The sequence below is a fragment of the Triplophysa dalaica genome, chromosome 24 (assembly GCF_015846415.1).
Source record: "Triplophysa dalaica isolate WHDGS20190420 chromosome 24, ASM1584641v1, whole genome shotgun sequence".
Classification (NCBI taxonomy): Eukaryota; Metazoa; Chordata; class Actinopteri; order Cypriniformes; family Nemacheilidae; genus Triplophysa; species Triplophysa dalaica.
The window spans coordinates 6,633,673-6,659,476 of record NC_079565.1 but is presented as its reverse complement, the minus strand read 5'-3'; the positions used below and the strand labels follow the sequence as shown (position 1 = coordinate 6,659,476).

The following is a 25,804-nucleotide window of genomic DNA, read 5'->3' as shown; positions in this document are numbered from 1 at the left end:
AGTATAACCCCAGGGTTGTACTGTGCGCGCGTCATTTCACCGAACATTTGTTTAATAATCATTGCACGTTCACTGCAGGATATGTCAAACGACGATCCTTGAAAGAGGGGCAATACCAACTCTATTTGGACCTGTTAGCTCCACCAAATGACAACCTGTTAGTGTGACTTTTCATTTTTGTCTTAACTTCAAGAAATATTTTTGTACCTTATATCTGTGTTTAGCTAATGCATATCACGCTAACATTAGTATGTACCGTTATTTCTGGGGTGTTACAGTTTGTTTATCTTGCTGTTAACCTTGGATTTTGACACATTTGCCGCACGTGCACCTATATAGATATATTTGGGTGAAACTACAATCATTTTTCATAACGTCGCCTTTCTGAAATGCTCTATGTACCATGACAACGCACAGTTACGACGAAATAATAGTATTACTAACGTATTAACAGTATTTTAAGAAAAAATTATATTTTAATTCATTGATGAGCAAAATAACTACATGTATGTTGTCACACTGGGAGTTTTTACTTGCCACTGACAAACATCCTGCTCCAGTCATGTGGATTAGCGTCTTCTTCCTCGTCAGACTCGGGCTCAAATTGGTACGGTAAAATCGCGCCATCTCTAGCTACACATATTATATAAATGACATCCAATCACATGTAAACCGTAATCCTGTAATGATGGAAGGCTTTCTATTTGCGACAAATGATGAACGCGTTTGACCAATAACAACAGACTACACCATCTGACCAATCACATGACACAAGGTTAGCGGGTAGGCGGGGCCTAGACGGATGAATCGCGGAACGAATCATTTGAGACACAGTCAAGAAGTAAGGTACGAATAACTGCCTATTATTACGACATTATAGTGTTTAAATTTTATTTACATAAACTTGTTGTTGGACACTCCATAAACCAAAGTAAGGCCTTAAAAACATATGCTAGGTACTCTTTAAGGAAGTTCCTCTCTCCTGCTTTCAGTTGCGTTGTGGGAACAGAACTCGGTGTTTAAAAAGAGATCACAGTTGTCATCACATCATCGCTATCCGTCCGTGTGCCTCACCCTCTGCTGGTACGCAGTGTCCTTTTCTCTGACAACACTGTCTCTGAGGAAAACATCTCATAAGGCAGCTGATTTTCTCTGTATGCTGTGTCGGAACCAGTTTTGTGGGGTGTTCCCTCCCTGGTTCCTCTCCAAAAAATTACCTTCAGCTGCAATCAGAGCCAGAGGATGACACACCATCTGGGAGTCTGGGCCCGAAGCCGAGATCTCTGTCTTGATGTTTCTGCTCAAGCTGTAGTCATCATGTCTTCTCTACATCTTTCTGTTTTTATCCAGGAAAGTCCTTTTTCCAGCCCATTCGCACCATCAATAAACCTTTGACCAAGAGATTTAGGAAGGAAGAACAACAAATCAAATGATGTTGTGTACATTTTCTTGATTCGCTCTTGCTCTTAAAGGCATAAAACAAAGCACTCAGAGTTGTTCAAAGTTGTAGGCAAAGTTACAGTACCCGAGGTGCACATGTTGATCTTAAATCAAAGCTTGCTATTGAAGCAAATCCCTCAAGCACCAAATCAGATTTTTTGTAAATTTAGGCTAGTGAGAAAATTGATTTAAGGGTGCGAACTGCTTTACTCATTGCATGGTTTTAAAACGATTACTCAAAGTTGTTTTGACTAAGGTGAAGGGCTTCCATACAGCCACCCGTAGTCATACATAAACACCGAAAGTGACACCACATGTACCTTTAAGCCGTCTGCATTGTTATGCTCATTCCATTTCTGGTAAAGTGGGCTAAGGCTACAAAAGAATTCACCTAAAAAAGTCTCTTTGACACAACGGGTGATGCAACGTTAACTGTGCTCTCTTTTTGTCACACTTCTCTTCTCCATTCAGGATTTGCGATGGTGAGTGGGACCCATTGGAGGGGATCCTTTCCAGCAAGGATTCTCCTCTCACACTTCCTCTTTCTCATCTGGTCGGAGCAGTTTCCTGCCCCCTGGATGCAGCGAGGCCATCGTTCTGGATGTGTCCTGAAGAGGGCTTTCCAGCAGTACAAAGAGGTGCTGGAGAAAGATGCCTTCATCCTTCCTACTTCCAAGAACCCAAAAACATGACATCATAGACTTAAAGCTGAAAGAAGATATGGTAGAAAGGTTAAGAGCTTTAGAAATGTATAAAAGGCACACTTATCTTTCCTTTCCACAGCACCGCAGCCCAGTCCTACCCTAGACTTCCAGGAGGCTTCGATCAGGCTCAGTTTCCAAAAGGCTACAAAAATATCCTTTTCACTTCAGAAACGTACATACATTTTTCTCCCTCTTCCCCTCGCACGGAATCTAATAAAGCAGTGAAACTAATAAAGTGAATTAGGACTTCAGCCGGGCACAAGAGCCCTTTATGCGTTTTCTTGCAACGCGGAGCTTGTAGGGTTGAGCTCACAGGAAGGTCTCCAGCAACGCAAGAGAAATGGCTCTGGTTTGACCGGCAATGTCTGCAAGCAATCCGTTCACCTAAACCTAAAGCCTTGAAGTTAAGTACTTTTCAGTACACTTGTGTGTAGTCCTTTTCCTTCAAAAGGGAGGACAGTAGACAAACACCCTTGTGGAAAGCTAGACGTGTCGAACCACGTGCTGTGCCATGCCTTCAAGAGAATGATTGAGAAAGAGAGACTCTTTCATTTTTTTCTTGAGAGGATACTGTGCAGCCAGCTGTACTGTACTTCACCGGGTCTGTGTACTCTGTACACTCCGCTGAACTGCCAGATAGTAATCAATTATAACCCTTGTCACTTGGGGCCATGGGTATAGCAGCTGGCCACAGGAAGCACGAGTTCCCTAGCCTCTCAGCCAATCATCTGCCTCCAGCTGTCGCCACACTTAACCACCATTCAAAGTGTGGCTGCTGCGTGCTACTGACATGGTTCTCTTACCGGACTTTCTTTTCCAGTTCTTCCTTCCTAAGTCTCAACAGTGCATACACATCCGCCTCAGGGTCCAACCACCACCCTCCCCCAAAAGCGTATTTTTGGTCCGTGCCTTTTTGACACATTCTCTTTGCACTCTTTCACTTGTCTGTTTAGCCCCTTTCTTTAGCTCTTCACTCTTTCGCTTTCTTTTCCTCTCTCTTTCTCTTTTTGGTTCATTCTTTTCTTTCACGTTCATGAACTTTTGTCTTTCTTTGCCAGCTCTGCTATTCTTCCCTCGTGCTCTTGGAGTTTTTCCACAGGTGTTTGTGTGGGGGGATTTGCATGTTCCGTGGATATCCAGCCTGTGGAGAGCAAGCCAGCCGGCAGATCAAAGACCAGCCCTGTAAAATGATATGAAAGAGTCCCCCATTAGCATCCATCAGGGTACCCTGAAAGCTCCCTACTCGGCTGAGGGGGTCTGAGGGCCCCCCAAAGTGAAAGGCAAAGCGAGGGCTTTGGGGGGTTAAAAACAGGCAACCCGTCCGAGGGCATACAGGAAATATTTCAGGAAGGGAGGAAAATTCCCACAAAACGTTTTTTTCGACCCTTCTCTGTCATCTTTCTCCGTGTCTTAGATTTCCTTATAGTGTTGAGACTGTAAGTGGAGAATATCTCCATCTGTGCACCATCTCCACTCAGCTCGGTGAGTCTAGTACCGTATCCTCTCTCTGTTGGAGGGTCAAGGTTAGTTCCGACAGCAGCGGGGGAGGAATGCTTCAGCCTGGTCCATTGCGTGGTGTTAATGAGCGCTCCAATTTATCAATATGAGCACCAAGCTGTGCTGCTACCTAATTTTCTAGTAACACCGTACCACCACTGTTTTAAGATGTGGTGCCATTAAACTTCCAAGCTTTAAGATGTACATTAAAGGACTGTGGTAGTTAAACAAATACTATAGATTTACCACTTTGTAAGAGTGCGTTCCAAACGTGACTCCACCATATGGTTTTGCATAAAATGTATAGTCACTCCCAATGCAGTAACAAAGGCTTTTGCTAAAACACAGACAAGAAAACCACACATAAGGCTTAACTGATCACTGTAGGGGCCGCAAACAGTGGTGTAGTCCTAATAGAATAGGTGTTCTTTACTATACAACCATAACCCCGACCTCAAATGGCTAAAAGACAGGGGTCATTTTGTTTGTTTGTTTGTTTTTCTAGTAACATATGACAATTATTTTAGCTAAATATTTATGCATAATTCTTCACTTATTCTTTTAATATGAAGTTATAGAATTGGGAAAAATAAGTTGGTGAAAAAAGGTTGGGAAAAAAACAGGTCTATGCCAGTACTGTTGGCCACAATACAATATTTTTACAAAGCATCGCAACTTTGTAACACATCACATATATAAGATTATGCAAAAACATATGCAGGATTTTACAGAATACAGGTGTAACTTTGTTATCACTGCCCTCTCTGTGTCAATACTTGTTAATAATTTAAGGGGAAGATAGTAATGTATGAAGTAAACGTTGTGGTAAAAAACAGACTTTGTTACTTTAAATGTAGAATAAACATAACAAGGAGGTTTAAAATGACTGTACAGGGAATGAGGATACAGAGATGATGTAAGGATTCTGACTTGTGTGATTTTAAACAGCAGGGCTATGGAAGTGGTTTGATTCATTTAATTGCGTGTCATTTAAAGAAAGCTAAAGTTTTGACGGATATCAAAGATTCGCGATGCACTGCAATATCATAAAGAGATAAAGCAGCGCAAGATAACCGGTGAATTCAGTGTCAATCTTTCTCGAGCCGGAGGCCAAGAACTGATGAGAGTAGCCACTGCCGGTGAGTGCCCTTTATACAAGCTTTGAGTAAAAGTGAGCAGTTTTATCTGACGAATATTACCTGACGGCTTCAGCTGGACTCTTTCAGTCACTGACAGGACGAACTCCTCGTTGCCAACACTGAAGATGATGGGCATGACGTGGTTGTCGGAGGTGTGCCCGCAAGACATATTGTGTATTTTCTTAAGAAATGCACCAATTGTATGAATGAATTGTGAACGCGATACAGTTAAAGGGAAAGCAACCACAAAAGCAGCTTTGAGACGTTAAACAGGAGAACAAGTGGGTATACGCTAATATAGATCTTTAGAAGTCGTTATATGCAAACAGCGCTGTGGAAAAAGTAACCAGACGGTGTACGGGTGTGTATGGCCCCAACTACACAACTGCTCGCGAAACCTTTGGTGCCCCCATATGGAAGTGAACAAGGGGCCCCCGCTGTAGCACAGTTATGTAACCTCACGGCCCTCCCAGGCTACTTATCCGCACAGTTTCACACACGCGCACACACATGCTCAGACACACTCTGCTTGCCTGTCCCTTTGTGCCAACTTCTCAGGCGCACGCATGTGTTGTACATTTAAACAATTGACCTATTGGTAAGCCCCTCCCCTCGAACGCAGATGGGCCAATGGTAGTTGAAGATGAGTTGCACGGGGACAACTTTAGGTTTCAGTGCCAAAGAGAAACCATTTCTGGTTTTCATACTTTCAATAAGTTAAAGTTTCCATATGCAGATTCTCAATATCATCTTGTGATTCAGTATCTCATCTCTGGCTAAAACTGGTTAAGTTTGCGAGTCCATGCTAACGTACAAACCTAAATAACGAACTGTTCTTAAAGAATGTTCATTGTAGGTCATAAACGAAGGTCTACATTTCAGTGTCTCTCCAAATTAAACTGGTTAAATGTAAATTAGTTTAATCTTACCCTGCGGTACATGAACAGTTGATCATTGATGTTGTCATCCGCGATCGTGACAGCCGTAGCCGCTTGCATTGTGCTCTGTAAACCCTCGCTTAAAGTCACCATGAAATGGAAGTTGCGATTGACTTCCTTTCCGTATCGTGACATGTATCCGGGTGAAACGACTTCTGAAATTACAAAAAAAGAAAGGCGGGGTTTTATTTTGCTCTTCCCTTTTGATGGGTTTTTTGGGCCTGGAGGGGAGGGCTAAAAATGCGTGGCCATTGGACAGATAGTATAGTCCTACCTCTTTTTTATTGCTGGAGTCATGTGGTGAAGAGGGGGAGAGGAGCTTAACGTTTTTGATTAAAGATTATAAGTGTAAATGAATAATTTGCATCACCCTTTTAAGAAAAATTTATGGACCGTTGATCTGTCTCACTGTGGCGTCCGATGCAATTCAATAAACTTCGCTCTACAAATGAAACAGCATCACTGTGCAGTTGATTTATCACGGTCCCACGCCTTTGTGGTGCATGGCTTTCCCTGTATGCGTCAAAAGACAGCGCAGTTTACTAGACTCATGTTTGTTTCAGGACTGTCGTAGGCGTTTCCAATTCTTATATTGGTGTCTTGTGAAAGTAGACCCTGTGTGGACCTCAGGAAAATATCTGCATGCTTTACAAAATATGGCATGTTTATTGTGGACGATTTGGATTTACTGATTCGGAAGTATCAGGGGAGGGTGGAATTCAAATGCTGCCATTAGCACTCGACTCATTGGGTGTTGCTGTTTGTATTACACCGTCATTTCCAGGTGCCTCGGTGTGTGTTTTTTCAGCGTCATTTTCTAGACGTGTATTTTTTTTAAACACGGTATGGATAGCTGTTTAGCCATGTTTACATGATCATTGAAATAAAATCTATATACAGAGATATTGGCACACAGCGTAACGGCCGTAACGTAACTGACGTAACGTGAGCACATTCTTAATAATATTTGGATATTGTTGTTAATAAACAAACCAAATGTTTTTATTTAATTTATAAAATGCAAATTTAGAATTGAGCTTAAAATAAATATTTAATAATATTAAAAATACATTTCTGGGCACTGGCCCACCTGTGGCTCCGCCCCCGTCACATAGATTTGACCGTGTGTGTGCATCATTTATAATTCGGTTCAAACGTTTCATACTGAGTAGGTTTGTACGTGCATTTGTGTTTGAATTTTTAATATATACTTAATGTTATGGTTTAAAATATGGTTCATGTACATTCGTGTGCATGCACATGCAAATGTGTGTGTGCACAACCACATGCCGCTGTCCCCCTAATGGATGTCCCTTTTGGCATGCTGAACACTCGGTTCTCTGACTGAGGATGAGTCTCTTAGCCACTCAGAGAAGAGGATGTGATCTCACCCGGTAAAAATCCAACCTATGTCGTTTGCTACTCATGACTTAATCCAGGCTTCGTCTTTGTGTTTAGCAGCCCCCCTTCTCTCTCTCCTTGTGTCCCCAGTTCCTGTTAGATAGGGAAAAGGACTGGGTGAAGGTCATTTCTAATGTACTGTAGTTGTCTGCTTTAGTTGAGCATAAAGTATATGTCTCAAACAAATAGTGGAATTCTTATACATGCACATAAATATTTATGTGTGTATACAAAAACGTATCTATTTAAACATTTGAAACATTCAGACGTATGATTTCACATTGATGTTTGTACTAGTTTGAGGCAACTGATATGTCGGTATTTACATTGATGCATTAGACGGAGACTTTTATCCAAAGCTACTTACTCAAGGTCCCAGTTTTTTTATTTTATTTTAAATTCTTTACATTTTATTTGTTTATGTATGCCCATACATTAGATTTCTGTATGAGATACTAGCCCTATTATTTCTGAAGCGGGACGAGTCTGCCATGGCAGTCTTTTCTGACTTTACCGCTGCCCCACTGCTCAACAACTGTCCCGGCAGCTGTTGGGACCCGGCAGATGATGGTGGCACATCATAACTCAGGCTGATGTGAGATGCACTGGCTATGCAGCCCGCGCTTCCAGTCCGACATGCAAAGGGCCTCTGTCCTAGCGTGTATGCAGGGTCACAGATGCCTCTTAAAAACGAAGTTTTCACTTTTATTCCGCAGCATCTGTTTTTATGTTATAACATACAGCAGATAAACCTATAAATAGTGTATGGACATTACTTGTCCTCATAAAGCATCATATATGTACAACCAAGTGGAAAAAAACAACACTTAGGTGTTGGGTGGATAAAGGATTTCCAAATAATAAGTGCGTGGGAGTTGAAATTCTTGTTTGATAAATGTTCGTGGAAGATGTGTCATTTTGCTTCGGAAATAATCCACAAACCAGATTTGCTTCAGTTCATTCATAACGGATGGATTGATATGTTTCTGAACATCTCAGGGCATTTATTTGCATCAGTGCTTCAGGCCAAACTGCCATCTCGCACACATTCCACCGTTGCTTATCTCTTTAAAGAATGTAACGTACTTGTATTTTTCACCGCTGTGTGATCATATCTAAAATGATTTTATAGCATGATGTCAGAATGGGGCACTTTCTTTCTTTATTATCCCCCCCATTTTGGAATAATAGTTAATCAAAACCATGGAATAAAAAAATGGAACAATGGGAATTATATTGTGATTATTCACTTTTTTCAGTTTACTCCATTTTTGGATTTGTGCCCTCTGATCAAAGATTTTTAGGATCTTAAACTTTTGACAAGCAGTCTACACACTGTGTCAAGCAAAAACACAAAGTGCTAACCTGACAGCATTTTTTTTTAATGTGAATGTGTAACAAGTTGTAATATACAGCATGTGAATGCATTGCACAGTACATGCGTACATAACTCATCGTGGAATGTGTCTTACGAGACCTGTTTGCTTCCCACCATATTATCTGCTGTTTTGTCTGAGGAACATCCATCGCCCCTAATGCAACACAAAACATACACACTCCTCGAGTCTAATGCTCTGAGAGGGGCCCTAGCACCACTTGATAATCATGTGCAGGCAACCGAAGTAGTCGACACAAGGCTCAGTAAACATTCCCAGCACCTCCACCTCCATTCTGAAGCATGGCGGATGTCATTACCTGTGACTCCCTCCCTCTCCTCATAACATCCAATTGATTTATCCCTGATTGTTTGAACCTAGTGCAGTTGGATTTGGTCCATATGAGGATGGAGTTGAGGGGTCATCTATAACAATAATTTTCAGCAGCTCATTATTCTTGGGCCAAACAACCCAAAGACCCAATTTCCTTCTTGGCTGTCCATAAAACTGACAGATGGCAGGAACCTAAAAAAACATTTTATTCTGCTCTGATAATCATTAACCCGTGAAATGTCGAATCCAGAGCTCCCCCACCCGGAGTTTTTTTAAAGGTGAGGAATTTTTTTGGAAGGGGGAGGGACGGGAAACTATGTGGAATGGCTTGAGGGTGCAGTCTACCGACGTCAAAGTTCTGACATGATCTTGTACAGGATGTAGATTTGTTGCAGAGGTGTTGTCAGATAGTTTGTCTTGCTTTATGGTCGTTATACCTGAGCTGTTAGAGACTTTCAAGTTGAGGAGATCCCAGCGCAAGGTCCTCTTTCAGGGTAATGCCAATTGTAGGTATAGAGGACACGTGACAGATCGCCTTGCTTCTAAGAGTCTCTCAATTTCTAGGGGAAATGCCTCTGTGATAAATGCAAGGCCTGGAACAACAGCTGAAGTAGGACTTGGCCAGATCCCCCAACTGTTTGAGACACGAGAGCAGTTTCCTCATAGCTTGGCTCAGGCTCATGAATGACCTCTTAGATTTTTTTCCAATAATAACCGAACTCCTCTACTCAGCATTTAAAACACCCCTTTCTTCCTGTTATTTTTATTTTAGCTCTTGTCCTTTCTTTTCTTCGAAATTTCCACTCCTGTCATTCTGGCAAAGCCTGTGCAAGTTCAGAGCTGAAACCTAATCTATATCACAGCAGACTGCAGGGGCCAGGACAGAGTCTGAGCAGTGAGTGGGTGGGCGTGTGGGGGGGATTCAGGGGGCTTGCAAGTCTTTTCTTCTTTTATGAAAGAAAGATGAACACCGCTTTATTAACATTTTCCATTGGTTTCTACAGTTCGTCTTCATTATTAGAGTTACGTTTATCAATATCAAATAATCGTTGTCTGCTCATATTCCTTTTTGAAGATGGCGATCTCTTTATTTGCCCCGAGTGACATTTTTACTTTGCCATCTTTCATTGCGGTCACTGACCTACTGTAAATATGCAGTTGATCTCTCCCCTGTGTATCTGAAATGTCACGGCTGATGAGAGAACATGTATTCGCTTGTTATGGATTTCCACGGAATCCACACTTTCGGTCATACCAGCGTTTCATGTTTTAATAAGCAGTCATTATGAAGTATTTATTTTCCAACAGGGTGTGGAAGCCAAACCTGTTGGTACACTACCGATTCATGCTCCCCTGGCCCACCATATTTGGCACCATGCTTTCGACTAGTCTTGCATGTTCTTTGAGCATGAAGAGGAGGTGTGGGTAGGATAGCGCCTTGTTCCACGACATTAAGAAGTAAACAGACCGACGGTTTTCGGCAGGGAGTGAAGAGAGGAGAAAAACTCAAACTTGACTAGACGCTTTGTGGGGTGAATTGGCAACAAAAAACGTCTCGCCGCATGCATTTGACAAAATTCTCCTCTAGGGACGCTGTTAAGGAAAACCTGAGGGGAATCTTGCATTTTTGTGCTTTGTGGTCAAGCGGAGAGCCACTTGGTGTCTGCACTTTCATTACTGTAATGTAGCAATGAATGCCGTGTACTGTATACACAAGCCTGGGTCTATTAAAGTGAGAAGGTGGGAGGGGACGATAGAAAGAGAGAGAGAGATGTCTGACTTTATATGACTCTACAATGAATGGTGGAGGGGAGGGCAAGTGCCTCAGCATGACAATTCTAATGATGGCGACCATTCATAGACACAGGAAATGCTTGACCTCACACCCTGAGCGACGACAACAACAGCCTGTCTGTGTTAAAGGTGTTATTGGGTATAAATTAGGGTTTGGCAATGAAGATGGTCTACATACTGTACTTGCAGCCAACGCCAACCTTGCGATACCATATATCATGTGATGCAGCTTATATTGCCTTCTCGGCAATCTGTAACTTTTTTGGTTAAAAATAAACACGTTTTTGAGCAGATTGGTCTGTAACAATCTCAATTTAATTTATTGGATCCTTCTAACGAAAAATGACCTAGATGATACATTTGATGGAACATGTGACAGGACATAAAAATTTTCTTGAACGAGGTATTTTCCCTATCTGACTTTATTTATGGACCCTAGACTCAATCCTACTATTGTGCTGTCGAAGTCTTGACTAAGGGCAACTGATTCAGGCTTTGATGGCGTGATTGCTAAAGATCATAATGCATTCCCTTGCTCTCTACTTGCAGCATAGGCTTTACCCCTGCGGAGGAATTCAAAGGTAGCTTTACTGCCGTCACCGCATTGCATCAGGAATGCCTTTCTCCATAGCCCGTCTGTTCATAACTGCTTCTATTCACTGTCTTCATACTTCCTGAACCACTCAAGTTAAGCAGCGTGGAAAGAGACGTCGATTAGAAGTCTATTGGTCTCTCCGAGGCATCTTTTATCACCGAGCACTGGGATCCAGACTGGTCCCTCCCCAGTTCATTAGAAGCTTGTTGTCCATTCTCCCTATCTGGCATTCTCATAGAGAGCTCTAGATAGAGAGAGAACAGGGGTGGGTGGGGAAGTCAGGGGGTTGACCCATCAGTCAGGAGGTCTGGGGGGTCTGACCCTTGACATGCTGAGGAGCTTCAGAGTGTGGAAGTCGAGCCCTGGAGAAATTAGCGGGGGGAGAGAGGCATTCTCAACCCACATCCCCTGCAGAGTTTGTCTTTCTTCATCAATGGCCTCTTAGCATCCGCACCCCAAGAATGAAGCAGACAGTTCTGAATCCTGAATCCGCGTGGAGGGAGGGTAATGGAGATTACCTGCCAGGAGAAACAGGGAGTGAGAAAGGAAGAAATAGAGAATGGGAAGAAAGAAATGGGGGTAAATGTAAGAAATGGGGGGACTATTGTTTATCCCAGCAGGTTCTGGACAGATTTTGTTCATCTGACAGACGAAGATTTCAGCAGACCCGTCGACTGTTTGTCATCCACAGGTCTGGTTCCAGCCACTGTTTACACTCCCCCTGCCTCACATAGTCGCTAAAAATAGTGCTATCCTCTCTCGACTGATCCAGGAAAAAGCCTGCATCCCTTTTTATAGCCTTTGCATGACACAGCATGTCAGAGTTGTTTTCGCACCCCCCCCCTAACACAAAACTTCTCTAACACAAAGCATCTCTATGTCTTCAATGGAACACATGTATTAGATTGAGAGTGCGGAAAGCAAGGGTCACACTCCTGTCAGTAATTGCAATGTGATTATAAGCGAGCTAACGTGATTAGGGCAGAGATGTGATTGAAAGGTGAGTGCCCGCCTGTGATGTGGACTGGCCCCTCAACTATGTGAAGGAATTCCAAAGGTAATGGGTGAAAAATGGCTTCCTTTCCCCTAAATGCAGACCAGAGCAGAAAGTTAAGAACGGGTGTGCTTCTACTGCTTTCTGCAACTGTGTCAGACAGATAGTTGATCTCGTTTCATTTAGCATGAACATTTTGCGATTCTGTTTTTATTTAATTATATTAAAATATAGCATATACAGTATGAATTAAAAAGGGGTTATTTTGATCCATGGCAATTATTGTACATAACAACTGATAAACCTTAGATGCCAACTATGCAAAATAAACATAGTAACTTCTTATAATAGACTACTCTTAATCGTAACAGAGAAACATATTTTTTTTGCATTCTGTATTGTAAAATGTGCCAAAGGTTTCAATACGGTTTCAAAGTGACAACATAAACAAACATAACTGCGCATTTATGGGCTGCAGTTAACTTCTGGTACACATTCACAAACAGTAGAGTGCCTGTAAATTATTTCAACAATCTTATTAAAAAATGTCTTTGCTAAACTTGTTTCTCCAATATTTTGAATTTAGACTCCAATATCAAGCTCGGCTGCTAGATGTCCATGTAGCCTACCATACGGTTTCTTTAAATATGACCAAACTACAGGACCCATTCAACAAATTGTTAATTTAATTAAATTAATTTACAACAAAATTAAACAAATCGTTTATTTAGTACAATACAGTAAAATAATAGTACAAATGAATGTGAACATAAATTAGATATAAATAGTTCATTAGACAGTAGCCAAACACAAATCGGATGGTAACTGGTGATCAGGTGCGTCCGTGTCCAATGAAACAGTCTATAAGCATGAAACGCATGAATAGAAAGTGGTTCTTTTGTTGTGTGATTATTCATGGGCACACGGTTGTATAAGCTCTGTATAACCCTAGCATATTTTTCAAAGTCCTAGAAGTCGATGAAATAAAAAGTCGTTTATGTGTATAATGTAACACTAACACTATCATTGCGGTTGCAGTGAATGGAAGCATACATATATGTTTTTGTATCAGATCAAGGTGTTCTACAATTTCCCTCCAGAGAAACCTTTAGGATTTCCTAAAATAAACTCTGAAATCATGAATATTCTTTTTCATGGAAATTAAGTAAAAGCATAGGTGTTTTTTACAGAGCACAGCCTGATGGGTGAGGTGAATGTTTCATTTGTTCAATTGTGTTGTTATGAAGAGTCGGTTAATGAAATTCAAGCAGGTGTGAGGATCTCATGTAGGTCACACTAGCTGTGTCTGCTTCAGGCATCCCATAGAGAATGTTTTTAGGAAAAGGAAAGGAGAAATTCAGAATCGAATCCCTTTGAACAGATGTATAATTTGATATGAAAATGTCTGGAATCGTTCCAAAAACGACAAACATTTTCAGCCTACAATTATAGACCTACTCAGATCTGATAAAATAAGTTTCAGGCGGTTGTGTATTTATGGATATATTGATGGTATTTCTGTTGTGGGTCTTATTTTAGGCACAAAACATTTACTGGTTACCTAAACCAGTAAAAAAATTATACATTTTGTCGAACCGAAGCTCAAGATGCTGAGCTCATGATAAAGCAGAGCATTTTTCACAAAGTAGCACTTTACAAACAGGTGCATTCAGCTTTAGGAACTGCATTTCTCTCAGTGACTTAAGATCTAGTGTGCTGTATTCTTTATTCCAGATCCATCGATTCACATTTACCTTATATTTGTTATGGTATTTTCTGCCTTGTTAATGTTTGACTGCCATGGTATGATTAAACAATGTTTTATTGTTTCAATGAATTATTCAGATAAGTGAATGGACTTCAGAAAATGCAGTGACTCAGAATTGTGATACGTTTTCTCAAGTTGCATGGCAACTTATGAACAATACTCTGTCTTTATTTAACCAGTAATCAATTTAATATCCACTTTTAATACCTTTCCTTTTTAGCGCTGCTACTCAAAGAATTAAATAAATCATAACAGGATTTTTCTATACGTACTAGCCAACATGACTGTTGACTGTTATGGGCATACATATTTTGTACCAAGAATTGATGATTTCAAGTTGGCCACAGTTGCGGGATACAGCAGCACGTAAAAACAGAGTAAATGTCAACAAACTGATAGTTTGATGTTAAATCCGCGGTCACACTTGACTTTTCGTTCCATTGACTTCCATTCATACGCATAAGAATGCGTTAGACCGGAAACGCGAGCCCATCCGAAGACACTAGTCTTGTTCGACTTAATCCGGCGCCGGAAGATCCGACATGAGAATGTCATCAAAGCACGGCAAGAGCGATTCAAAAAAACATAAAGTTTTGTTTTGAATAGCTCTCGTGGTACTTTGATGTCATCCGCCTGTCGGATTGACTACCTATTCGCTGCGTAGCAAAGTACAAGTTTGGTGAACCCTGACCTGCGAATTCGCATCACGTGAGTGCGTGCGACCAATAGAAGATCAAAACCTCTCGGTACAGGAAATGTCAAACATGGCGGATTCGCTCCTTCACATTCTCATACCACCGTCCGAACGAATCTCGCGTCGCGTGCTCATAGTCAAGTGTGACCACGGCATAATTCTGCTCCATTTGGTGCTCTCAGATCTCTGGTTTGATATTGTCCCATGGTCAACATGATGTTGTCCAAAGAAATATCAACCACTTGGCAAAAACAGGAGATCCGCGTTGAGGGGGGGACATGAAAATGACATGTTGTAAAGTTTACCTCTGAAGTGAGAGGAGAACTGCATGTTAACGAGGTGTCAACAAGCAGCATCATAAACCCAAAGTTTACAGCTCCCGGAATCAAGCTTAACATTCGATAGTGTTGTGATTTCCGCCCAACTGTTGTGTCTGACATTAAAAGCTGTAATTTCACAAATCCCTAACATTTTTCCTTTCAGTATAACAGTTCACACAATAGCATCACAGCCAAAACAACCTCCACCCTTCTTAAGTAAACCCAAACAGAGCCATGGGCCTGTCCTGTGGGGAGGTGCTGCTTGATCACAACTGACGTCACACATTGATCCATCCATGACTTTTGTATTAGAAAACCAGATCTACAACAAAATCTCAAAAAATATAAAACATCAGCTTCAGGATTTCCTTTTTTTCCTTTTATTCTACTCTGTCTTGGTCTGCTTTCCCCTTTATCTGTGTCAGCTGTTCTATTGTGGAGTGTTATGGGTTCATCGAGCTGGTATGCAGCAGGAATCTTTGGATCAAGGTAATTTCACTCTGTTTGAGATTTTCCCAGGATGTTAAGCTTCCATTTACCTTTGTGTGCCTCAGCGAGCGAGATAGCAACCGACACATGTTGCAAACGCACACACGATGGCCCTTCAAGTTTGACGCCAGTAGCAAACGGGGGGAACTTGAAAGATACGGATCGTAAATTACACCCGACACTAGAATTTCCCAAAAGGATCAGATTATTTCAACCTGAATCGAGAGTGGGGCTACGCTGTAAATTCATATGTGTTAGGGTAAACGTGGGGCTATGAATTTGCAATGCCCCTCGTAGGCAAGGAGGCCTTAAAGGAGCGTTTAACTGTTGAATCTTTAGGTTCTTTGATTATATTATCTTTATTCTATAAGGATATACTTAAAGGGATAATTCACCCAAAAGGTTTTTCTCATCATACTTGCCCTCGTATCATTCCAAACCTGTATGACTTACTTTCTTCTACAGAACACAAAAGAAGATATTTGAAAGAATGTTGGTAACCAAAGAACATTGGAACCCATTGAATTGGGTGAACTTATTCCTTTAAAGTTTTTTAAGGTTGCATGTGGTTCATGCTATTAGTGAGCACCAAAACTGAGGTGACACCTGAAGAATGTTAAACGTGAGAATCTGCAGATGAGCTCGCTCACATCTACGCCTAAACCCCATCTGCTTTTGCTGGTGCCCCACTGGTCCCAATCCAAGAGCACAACCAGATGACTAGGGCGCGCAAACCCACCTCAAAATGGCAGGTGTGAGCGTGAGATTGCATGCCAGGTACCCAACATGATGGGAACCGCAAAAAGCTTGCATTTGGATCAGTGAACTGTTTGGAAATCTAATGTATCCTTAGAGTACATTCTTGAACTATTGCCTGCAGGTGGTTCTTAGCTGAGACAAAATCAAGAAGTCTAATAAGTTTCAAGTTGGTTTGAAGCAAGAGGAGGATAAAGCTGTGTCTTCTCAGAAGGCGTTTGATCTCAACTGCTACATTGTTGACAGAGCTGAAGCTCCCAGATGTAACTTCTCAGGATGTTAGTGAACTGATCGAGACAGCCACGGAAAGTCAGACTGGCATTTTTTGTGCTGACAAATTCTTGAGGGACACAACCTGCCCCCCGAAACGTCCTTGCATTCTCCAGCTATGCTTTTGTTTCTCTGTTTGGGTTCTTTTGCGCGGAGGGAAAATAGGCACTGGACTGGTAAAGTATCTGCCAGCAGCTGTTGCATGAGTGACAAAATCAAGGGCTTGTGATATGAGAGGCACTGAGGAAGATGCTGCTGTGGCTGAACGGCTCTGTGCAAAATCTGCTCTGTGTTCTAAGAAAAGACCTGCACGACGTGTCCTGACACAAAAATATCTGAGCAATTGTTCTGACAAATGTCAATCGTGTTTATAAAGGATTCTGTGATCAGGGTGTGGGAATGCTTTAATGTTGGTTATTATGCCGGCAAGGGGGCTTTTCATTTCAAAAGTTTGACAGGGATCTACGTTGTCATTTTAGGCTAGACAGGCTATATCTGCAGAAAATGTCCGTCAACACATTGTCCAGGTTGGCTTTTGATGTCTATAATGACAATGGGTTGAAAAATAACATACATTCCTGCTTTGTTTTTTTAGTTAAAGTGAAGAAAATCTTCCTACTCAGGATATGTCAGAAGCAGGTTTTTAGACCGCTCCAACTTGATTATGCTCTAAACAGTTTTTGCTTAAAGGTTTGGTGCACCTGTTTGCTAAAAATAAATGAGAAGCAGTGTTACAACAATCTCACCAGCTTGTCAACAATACTCTGCTATTTAAACAGATATTAATCTTTGTGCACATCGTAACTTATTTGGTTAAATAAAAACATTTCCAGACAACATTCAGATGCTTCCTTTTTTATTTAAAAAGAGATAGGAACAGGAAGTTTCAGGAACAGGAACCTTTAAAAACAAATTTTTCACAAACAGTAATTGAGTTAGTAACTGAGTTACATCATTATAAAACAACTTACAAGGGAATGTAACTATTGCGTTACCTTTTAAAAATGTTCAAATATATCAAAGAACTTGGTTGCCCTCAATATTAAATATGTTAACACTATTTAATTGTTGCTGTGGGTCAATGTGAGAAACACCTTTTCAATTAAATATTTGATATATCTATACATAATTATTGTAAATATTGTAAATATTATCATTACTATACTGGAACAATAAGACACAATAGAATAGTTCAGAACTTTTGCTGTTTATTGCAAAGACCGCAACAGGTCAACAAATAAGTCCTAAAATAAATTACGTTTTTATTCATTCCATCCATTTAAAAAGTTCTCTGTGCTCTGCTTCACATTGCTGTGACAAAGGCAGAATGTAAACAAACGCCCACACAGGATGTAGTGTCACATGTTTTACTGTGCAGCATGGATGTATACGTTTTCAGCATGTTTCAGTGTGGATAGGCAAAACACTTGAAAACGCTAGTGTGGTGGAAAACCGTTTTAAAACGAAAACTCAGTTTTCAAAGTGAAACGTACGGACTAGGTCTCAGGTACTAATTTTGTTGGTAAATGTGACTATGAGAGGTGCATCATTAGTTTAGAATTACTTGACACCGACGTGAAACTTCTTTTTTCTGGGAATAAGTTGCACGTTACATACGCATTCCTTGTGTTTCACCAAAGCGAGGGAAAGTAGTGCTTATATATCCAGTTTTGCGAAAGCTACATTTGAACTTGTTGCTCTTGCCATCGCTCTCTGAGTCCTGTCCGCTGGTGGTGTACTCTGGTGCGACTAGGTTTGTGTGTGAAAACCCGACCTGACTTTTCCTAAGCCAATCATCATCAGTTATGCGGTTATCTCCCACCCCCCAACACACACAGCAGAGAAAAAACTTTGCAGGTCCTTTGGATGAGAGACAGCCTACTCAGATGAAAACTGCTTCAGTGAGCTCGATTATAGTCACGCTGCATTTTCTTGTCAGTAACGGTAATGGCGTTGAAGCGGGGAACAGTTATTCGTTTGATTACATGTTGCTGAAAAAAGTAACGAGTAACGCCGCTTATTTATACCTCCGTTATTCCCATCACTGTTCAGGAATCTCCTTAACTCCATAATCTCCTTCACTTTAAACAGACAAAAGGTTTTGTCAATGAAAATGTACTCAAAGGGGATAGAGGGAGCAAATCAAGTATAGAATTTTGACTTCATATATGAAAAGGCCTATAAAAGGTCCAAAAAATATATTTTCTACTGCATTGTATTTGAAAGCTTAAAATTAAAATATTATTATTGACATGTGTTGCTGCATGTGTTTAAGGCTTGTTAAATTTGTACTTCATAGTTGAAAGATTAACATATTTTTTACAGGAAATATATAATTCTTAAAAAAATAGTTTAGTATAAACAGTAGGTATTTACATTAACAGGAGACATCGTAAACTGTCAAGTAATGAAGCATATCGCTTATTTGTTTGATGGATGGCTAAACGCTCTTGTTTTCATTCAGTAAGGACATCTGCAGTTGCTCAACCACAACATTATAACTGTGAGAAATCTGTTATTTTGCTCTTTCTTTAAACTATGAATTTTTTGGTGAAGATATTTTTTAAAGATTTTTTTAAACATTTTAGAAATGGTTATAACTGAAAGACAATTCTCCAGTAAATCGTTTCCTTATTTGTGATGTTATTTAAAATAATAAAAACTTGGAAAAGTAAAATTTGGTTATTTCCCTAGTATACTCAGATAAGTAGATATTGTACTGTATATATATATATATATATTAGGCAATATCCTTAGCAAATTAATGTTGTTGTTATTTTACAAAAAAGAAGCTAAAATTAAATAGGCTAAAGTAGATTATATAAACTGCAATATATATAAATAAAGTATGTATTTAATTGAATGTTACAAGTGCATGATAATAGTTTTATTTGAAGATATTCAAAATATGGTAAAATCTCAAATTACTTGGCACCAATATTGTTTCAATGTGACTTAATACGTTTGATAAATTATTAGTAATTATTCTTAACATGTTTATATGAGTTCCTAGCTTTTTATATTATTTTGTAAAACATTTCAATAATTTGGATGTGCCTTTCAATTCATGTTCATTAACTGTCTCAGTTTTGCATAGATATTCTATATAAATATATGTAATATATATTTATGTATTTAGTTTGAACAACTATTGTTTAACATCAAGGCAGTGTTTGTGTGCTTTCGACCCTTAGCCCATTGCACAAAATCAATGTTTTTATGTAAAGTTTATGTAGACCACTTGTTTCTAATCTATTTCTAGAAAAATAATGCTTGTTTTAACATGACTCTGGTGCCATTTATGTAATATTACCCATTTATTTTGCTCAATATAACCTTATTAAATCTTAAAACATATAACTTTAAATTCATTCAGACTTTACATCCTCCATATATTAGAGTTATCTAAGCTTTTTGATAAGACCACACAGACCTCCCTGATTTATGGAAACAAAAATAACACAAATCAATGATATAAATAACCTAAATATAAAATATACAGTGATATTTGAAGGATCTGGCAAACTTTGTCTGGGTGTGTCTTCACGGATATCGATTTAATTGCAGGCATCCGGGAAATAGCTTGAACTGTTGAGCCCAGAGAGAGCAGCGCGTGTGTGACGTCATTTTCCGCGAAAAAAACAGCATGGTCAGGTTAGAAGAGAGAGAGAGAGAGAGAGAGAGAGAGACGTGAATCTTAGAAGAGCAGGATGGACACTTGAATCAAGCTGTATTCAACCTTTTTGACGTTTATTTTAAAGAGAGCTGTAAATGATACGCGTCTTTACTCGACATGAGCTTATGTAAAGAACTTGTTTACAAAAAAGACATTTACCGACATAATAAATGCTAAAACATGCGCCTAATTTTTGTGAACTGCGTACAATGAAAACATCACAAATATTTTGATCCCTTAACGTCTCATATATTCGAAAGGCAGATATACAAGTCGATTTATTTGGCATGATAATGTTTAAATTAAAAACCACTGAATAGCAAGTTAAAACGTTTCTTAGACAGACGGATCTTTATACATTGTGTGTCTTTATGGAAATGAGAACAGTCCTTTAAAATACAAACGTCCTGTTTAATGTCCTTGTTTAGGAAAGAAACCTTCTGCTAAGCAGTGTTCAAAATTAATTATTAGTTGTATTATACAGTGTTTAAACCGTTAATAATGGAAATCATTTAAATGAGACAGAAAAAGACAGCGTTATGTATTATAACAGAAAAGATGCATCCTTGAGTTTTAAACACGCAGAGCTTAGACTTCGAAGCCAGTAGGCTAATGAACGTTTTGATGTATGAAACCCTTTTATAACTCCTCGCATTGCCGAAATATGACGTGTCGGTGGCGTACTGCAACACTTCATTTTAGATAAAGAAGGCACATGGTTTAAAGGGGTATCAAAATGACTGAATGTTTCATCTTTTGAGTCTTTGGAAGTACCTCACTATGCTCAGAATTGTTGATGATTAGCACATTGCATCATTGCGTTTGCAGTGTAGATTGGGGATGAAGTATCAATTTATTATTTAACTTTGTAAATGAGACTTTATAACTATATAAATATCCAGCCAATTAGAGACCTGTTAAAAATCAGTTTATACTTTATTTTGCACTTTTTGCTTAAACTGCAATCCCCATATTTGTTTCTGTTACAATATGGATCTTGTAGTCATAATGCTTTCTAAGCATCGGTTAGGGTGCAATGGTGTCGCTCTCCTAGATTTGTATAAATTTACTTATGACAGCTGCGCGCGGCAGACTCCGAGAACTAATAATCTTAATCAAGTGATCGGTAAGGATTAACTTCTTCCTGACAAGTTGTACTTCCACAGTCTGCCCAGTAACAATATGAAGCACGCAGAACTATTGGCTGTGCAAATTGACAGGGTGGAGGAAGCAATCTACACCGAATGAAAAAAAATGTTTTAAAGAGACATTTCCTATCACCATCTAAAGTGTTGAAACAAAACAACTGTTGCCAAAGCACATGTGGTCTGCTCAGTTCTTGAGAATCAGAGTAACACTGTGTCGAATCTCGAGATGCAGCCGCCTTGATCAGTTTAATAACAAGATGTTCCATGAGGTCTCTTAAATAAGTTAACACGATTTATGTGTAAGTCATTTATTATAAATGGTGTATCTCAACTGCTGCTTAAATGAGTAATGTGAAGTTTTCATTGAAATCTTTCAGTCGCATCTTTGGTGGCAGGTTGCAATTTTGGTAGGCTTACAACTCCTTTTTCAGTCGTAAATGGAGACAATGCTGTATAGAAAGCATTGAGCAGCTCGAGAGAATAATTCTTCAGCTGCTATCTCTGACGAGAGCGTTGCTTCACGCGTTCGCTGCATTTCCTAGAAAGCTATCTCATTATCACAGGCGTAAGATAGCTCCATTTAGCTTTTGTGATGATGAGGTGAAGTTTAGTCTTTTTAAATACATAAAAAGTTTCTGGCTATTTATGTGAAAGTTTCATAAAAATGTGTCACCATTTAATATTGCAGTTATAGGCTATGCGAAATCATACAATGACAATGAATAAACTAAAACCACTTTGACTTTTACTTCGAGCCTCAGTATAGCATATACGTTGAGTGTAAGAGTTCTTTTGTTGCAGTGGCTATGTTTATGTTTGTGTTTACCTGGTGTCATTATAACAGCTGCGCGTGATTAAGTGAATTAACAAACGGCTTCATCCATACACCAGGCGATATTGTCTTTCTTTCCATTTTGTGGGGGCTACTGATTATCTGCAAACTAGAGCGATAGGCGAGGAAAAGGAGAGGAAGACTGAACATGTTGCGCCTGGCCAATAAAACCAGTGTTTCGTCACCAGCCTACATCTCAGACCTCAAATGTTGCAGAGCAGAGAGAGAGACTAGTGGGGAAAAGTTTGCAAAGGAACAGGACTAACCTGGACAGCCCTGTAGACTCGTTTTATATGCCGGAGAAGTCATTTCTCCTCTATTTGCCTTTCGCAACCGTCGTATTTTAAAGATTATAAACGTTATTGACATCTAAAAGGACTGTAACAATCATGGAACTGCTTTGTCTCGAGATGGACACCATTGTAAGAGCCCGTCCTGACCCGAATCTTCTATATGATGACAGGGTCCTACAGAGCTTGTTGACGATCGAAGAGAGGTTTCTTCCACAGTGTTCATATTTTAAATGCGTTCAGAAAGACATTCAGCCTTTTATGCGGAGGATGGTGGCAACTTGGATGTTGGAGGTTAGTAGTTTACTTACCCGATCATTTCCTTTAGTAGGCTACATCGTATCTTCCAAACGTTGGTTGTTTCTCTATTCTGTCATGCTATCATTCTAATGGGAAAAAGTTGAGGTTTAGTAGCCTTATATTTCCGAAAGAACTGATCCGATTTTGCTGGCTATTATTTTTATTGCAGCCATAAACGCTGATCTTGGACCGGGTTCACGATTAGATTAGTAGGGGATGAGTGTTACGAACATATGTCAGCGACTATAAGCTCGTTTATCTTAATGTTTTCGGTAGCGTTTACACAGAGGAGAGAGTTATGCTTGATGTTATTTATTTATTTTTAGGATAAATATTTCCATGCACACGTATGCACTTCAATGCTTGCCGCTATGCTTCTTCTCTTCGCAACGCCATGTTGTTTTTTCTTTCACAACAACTTTATCGCTACAAAATGTTCGTAACAACTCTTTACATGTGCATGACCTGATAAACGAGCGTTTAAAGTGTATAGTTGTGGTTGATTATGTCGTGAATTACTTTGCTACAAATTTGTATATATATTTCTAAATAAATGGTTGCGGAAGGGGCGAGGGCCGTGTTGTTTAACCCATGCTGATCGAAGTCTGTAGTCTCGGAATTAAGTTCGTTTTTTGTCCGAATATTTAATATTTCTTGTCAATAAGTATTGGAAACGTTAGAGGAGGACCTACCCTTTATTTTCATGTTTTATATTCTCAGTTGAGTCAAGCAGGATAATTTATAAAAATATTTGAACAGAATATTTCGGTCCGACGGTGACGCACTCATGTAAGACCGCATGTTACTTCGTTTCAAAAACGCTCTTTTAATCATATATATATTCGATTTAACACTCTGTGAATTGTCGGGAATGATGTGAAAAGGTCTGCTGAATATTTAGATGTATGAATAGCCGACGTGGGCAATTTATTTATATTTTTAAATATTTTATGAAAATATGACGAATTAAAAAAACAGATCCCGTTCTGTGTTGCATGGGTGTTTTTTGGCTCGGGGTGATAGTTACTTGAATTCATTTCTTACTGAATGAACCAAAGGATTTTTGACAAAGACTTTAAAGTCCTGTTTTCATCGATTAAAAATATACAGTTAACATATATGTAAACATAAGAAATACGTTTTTTTAACAATCCCCAAACTTACATGACGATTTGAAATCATATATCTGGATATGATTGACAATGCCATGTATTTCGTTATCATGTCATGTTAATTATTTTATACATATAGTCGTAAAGAGTAATATAAATTGGGGATTAATTTTGTTGCGCCACGTGCATCTTTTCCTCTTAACTAAGTTATGCCCTGCCCTTTCCAGGTCTGCGAGGAACAGAAATGCGAGGAAGAAGTTTTTCCACTGGCTATGAACTACTTGGACCGATTTTTAGCAGTGGTACCAACACGAAAATGTAACTTGCAATTGCTTGGCGCAGTATGCATGTTTCTTGCGTCGAAATTGAAAGAGACGCGTCCCTTAACTGCAGAGAAGCTGTGCATCTACACCGATAACTCCATCAGACCAAAGGAACTTCTGGTAAGCTCCAAATGCACTCTTTAATCGCCAAAGTCTAAAATGTGTAGGGATTGCTATAGGTAATGGCATACTTCCTTATCTGCAAAATATGAATTACTAATGGTTTATTTTTAATTATTCATCAACATACCAACAGGATCAAACTGTTAGTTTCATTTGTCATCTTATTTTTAAAAAGCATTTCAAGGAAATGCAAAAATATTATTATTAATAATTATAGGGTTTCTTGGATTTTTCGGGGATTTAAATTGTAAATGTACGTAAACCAGCAATGTTATGTTTAAATGCACTATATAGAAAGACTATGTTATCTTCGGCAAAATATTAAGCCGTCTGAGGGATGTCCTCCAGAAAGTATTAACTGTAGGGTAATAACAATGTGTTTGCATGCACAACAGGACTCTTACGCCATCTAGTGGCAAGTATGCAACCCACAACTATATCAAGGCTGAAGTCTTGTTTCACTTGTAAATACTACCAAACTTGCTAAACCTTTAATACCTGTACATATTATTTTCAAAAGCCCTAAATGATGATATGAAATGGCTTTCAATCGATTCAACAACCATCTTGTTAAGATCATCTCATTTTTAATCTTCTGGTATGGTGCATCCACGTTGGCCCAAGTTCAAGGAAAAACAGCGTTCTGATCATTTGTACAAGACCCATAGGCATGAAAACAAAATATTTATCACAGTACAGTGTGGCATAAGAAGTTTTGACTGTGCTTAACTGCTTTCAGAACAGTGTCAGGGAGTTTTTCTTAGCACTGGTGACACTACTTGCTCATCAGTGTCATTCTGACGGAAATGGGTGGAAGCACAGGCCAAAGATAAAAATGATTAGAGCCGTCAACAAATTGCAGCTATGGACGACCTGTTTTCTGACAGCTTCGGTCTACTGTTAGATTTTTGCTGGAGCTGCTGCTGGTCTGCAAAGTATAACAGATGCAGGAAACCGGAGATCAGCTGTCACAGTCACATCTTCATTTTTGTCATCTCAAGCTGGCAAGAAGTTCTTGTAAATGCAACCACAGTGACAGCATGGAGGTACAACAGAAGGGCTCAAAAGAGGAAGTGGCTTCAAGGCTGTGCTGCAAGAGTGTCACAGTGAGCTTTAAGGCTAGTCTCACATCACAGCCGAAATCACATTGGACCTTTAAGTAGTCTTGGTTGAGTCAATCATTACCCAGCATTTCACTGATTTTTAAAACAGATCATCCTTTGTATTACTGTCCATATTGTACAAATCATACTGTCCATATTGTACAAATCTTTAAAGATTGACAGAATATAAAAACATATTCTGCTCATAGTTTACAATCCACATACCCCTTTTGGGGAACCAAATCCTCGTACATCAAGAACATTTTAATGAGCGATTGTGGTTCTAGCATGTCATCGCACTTTATGCTCATATCAGCCACCTCCCCTTAGAGGAACGTGTAGCTGTTTGACTGTAGGGTGAGTCACTTGCCTTGAAATCCGGCAGAAAG

The 25,804-nt window shown here is 39.5% G+C and overlaps 1 protein-coding gene across 3 annotated transcripts in view; it reads left to right on the top strand.

Moving 5' to 3' along the window:
- The window catches only part of ccnd2a (cyclin D2, a), a 126,840-nt gene that overhangs the window by 87,767 nt on the left and 13,269 nt on the right, over positions 1 to 25,804 (top strand). The window contains exons 1-3 of one of the 3 annotated variants that reach the window (XM_056739451.1): positions 21,666 to 21,932; positions 22,628 to 22,748; positions 24,094 to 24,309. In XM_056739451.1, the coding sequence (XP_056595429.1) occupies positions 21,925 to 21,932; positions 22,628 to 22,748; positions 24,094 to 24,309 (345 nt within the window). In that variant the 5' untranslated portion in view covers positions 21,666 to 21,924. Of the gene's footprint in view, positions 1 to 21,665; positions 21,933 to 21,964; positions 22,749 to 24,093; positions 24,310 to 25,804 lie in introns of those variants that run through there. The other 2 variants (XM_056739450.1, XM_056739449.1) reach the window with 2 other exon arrangements.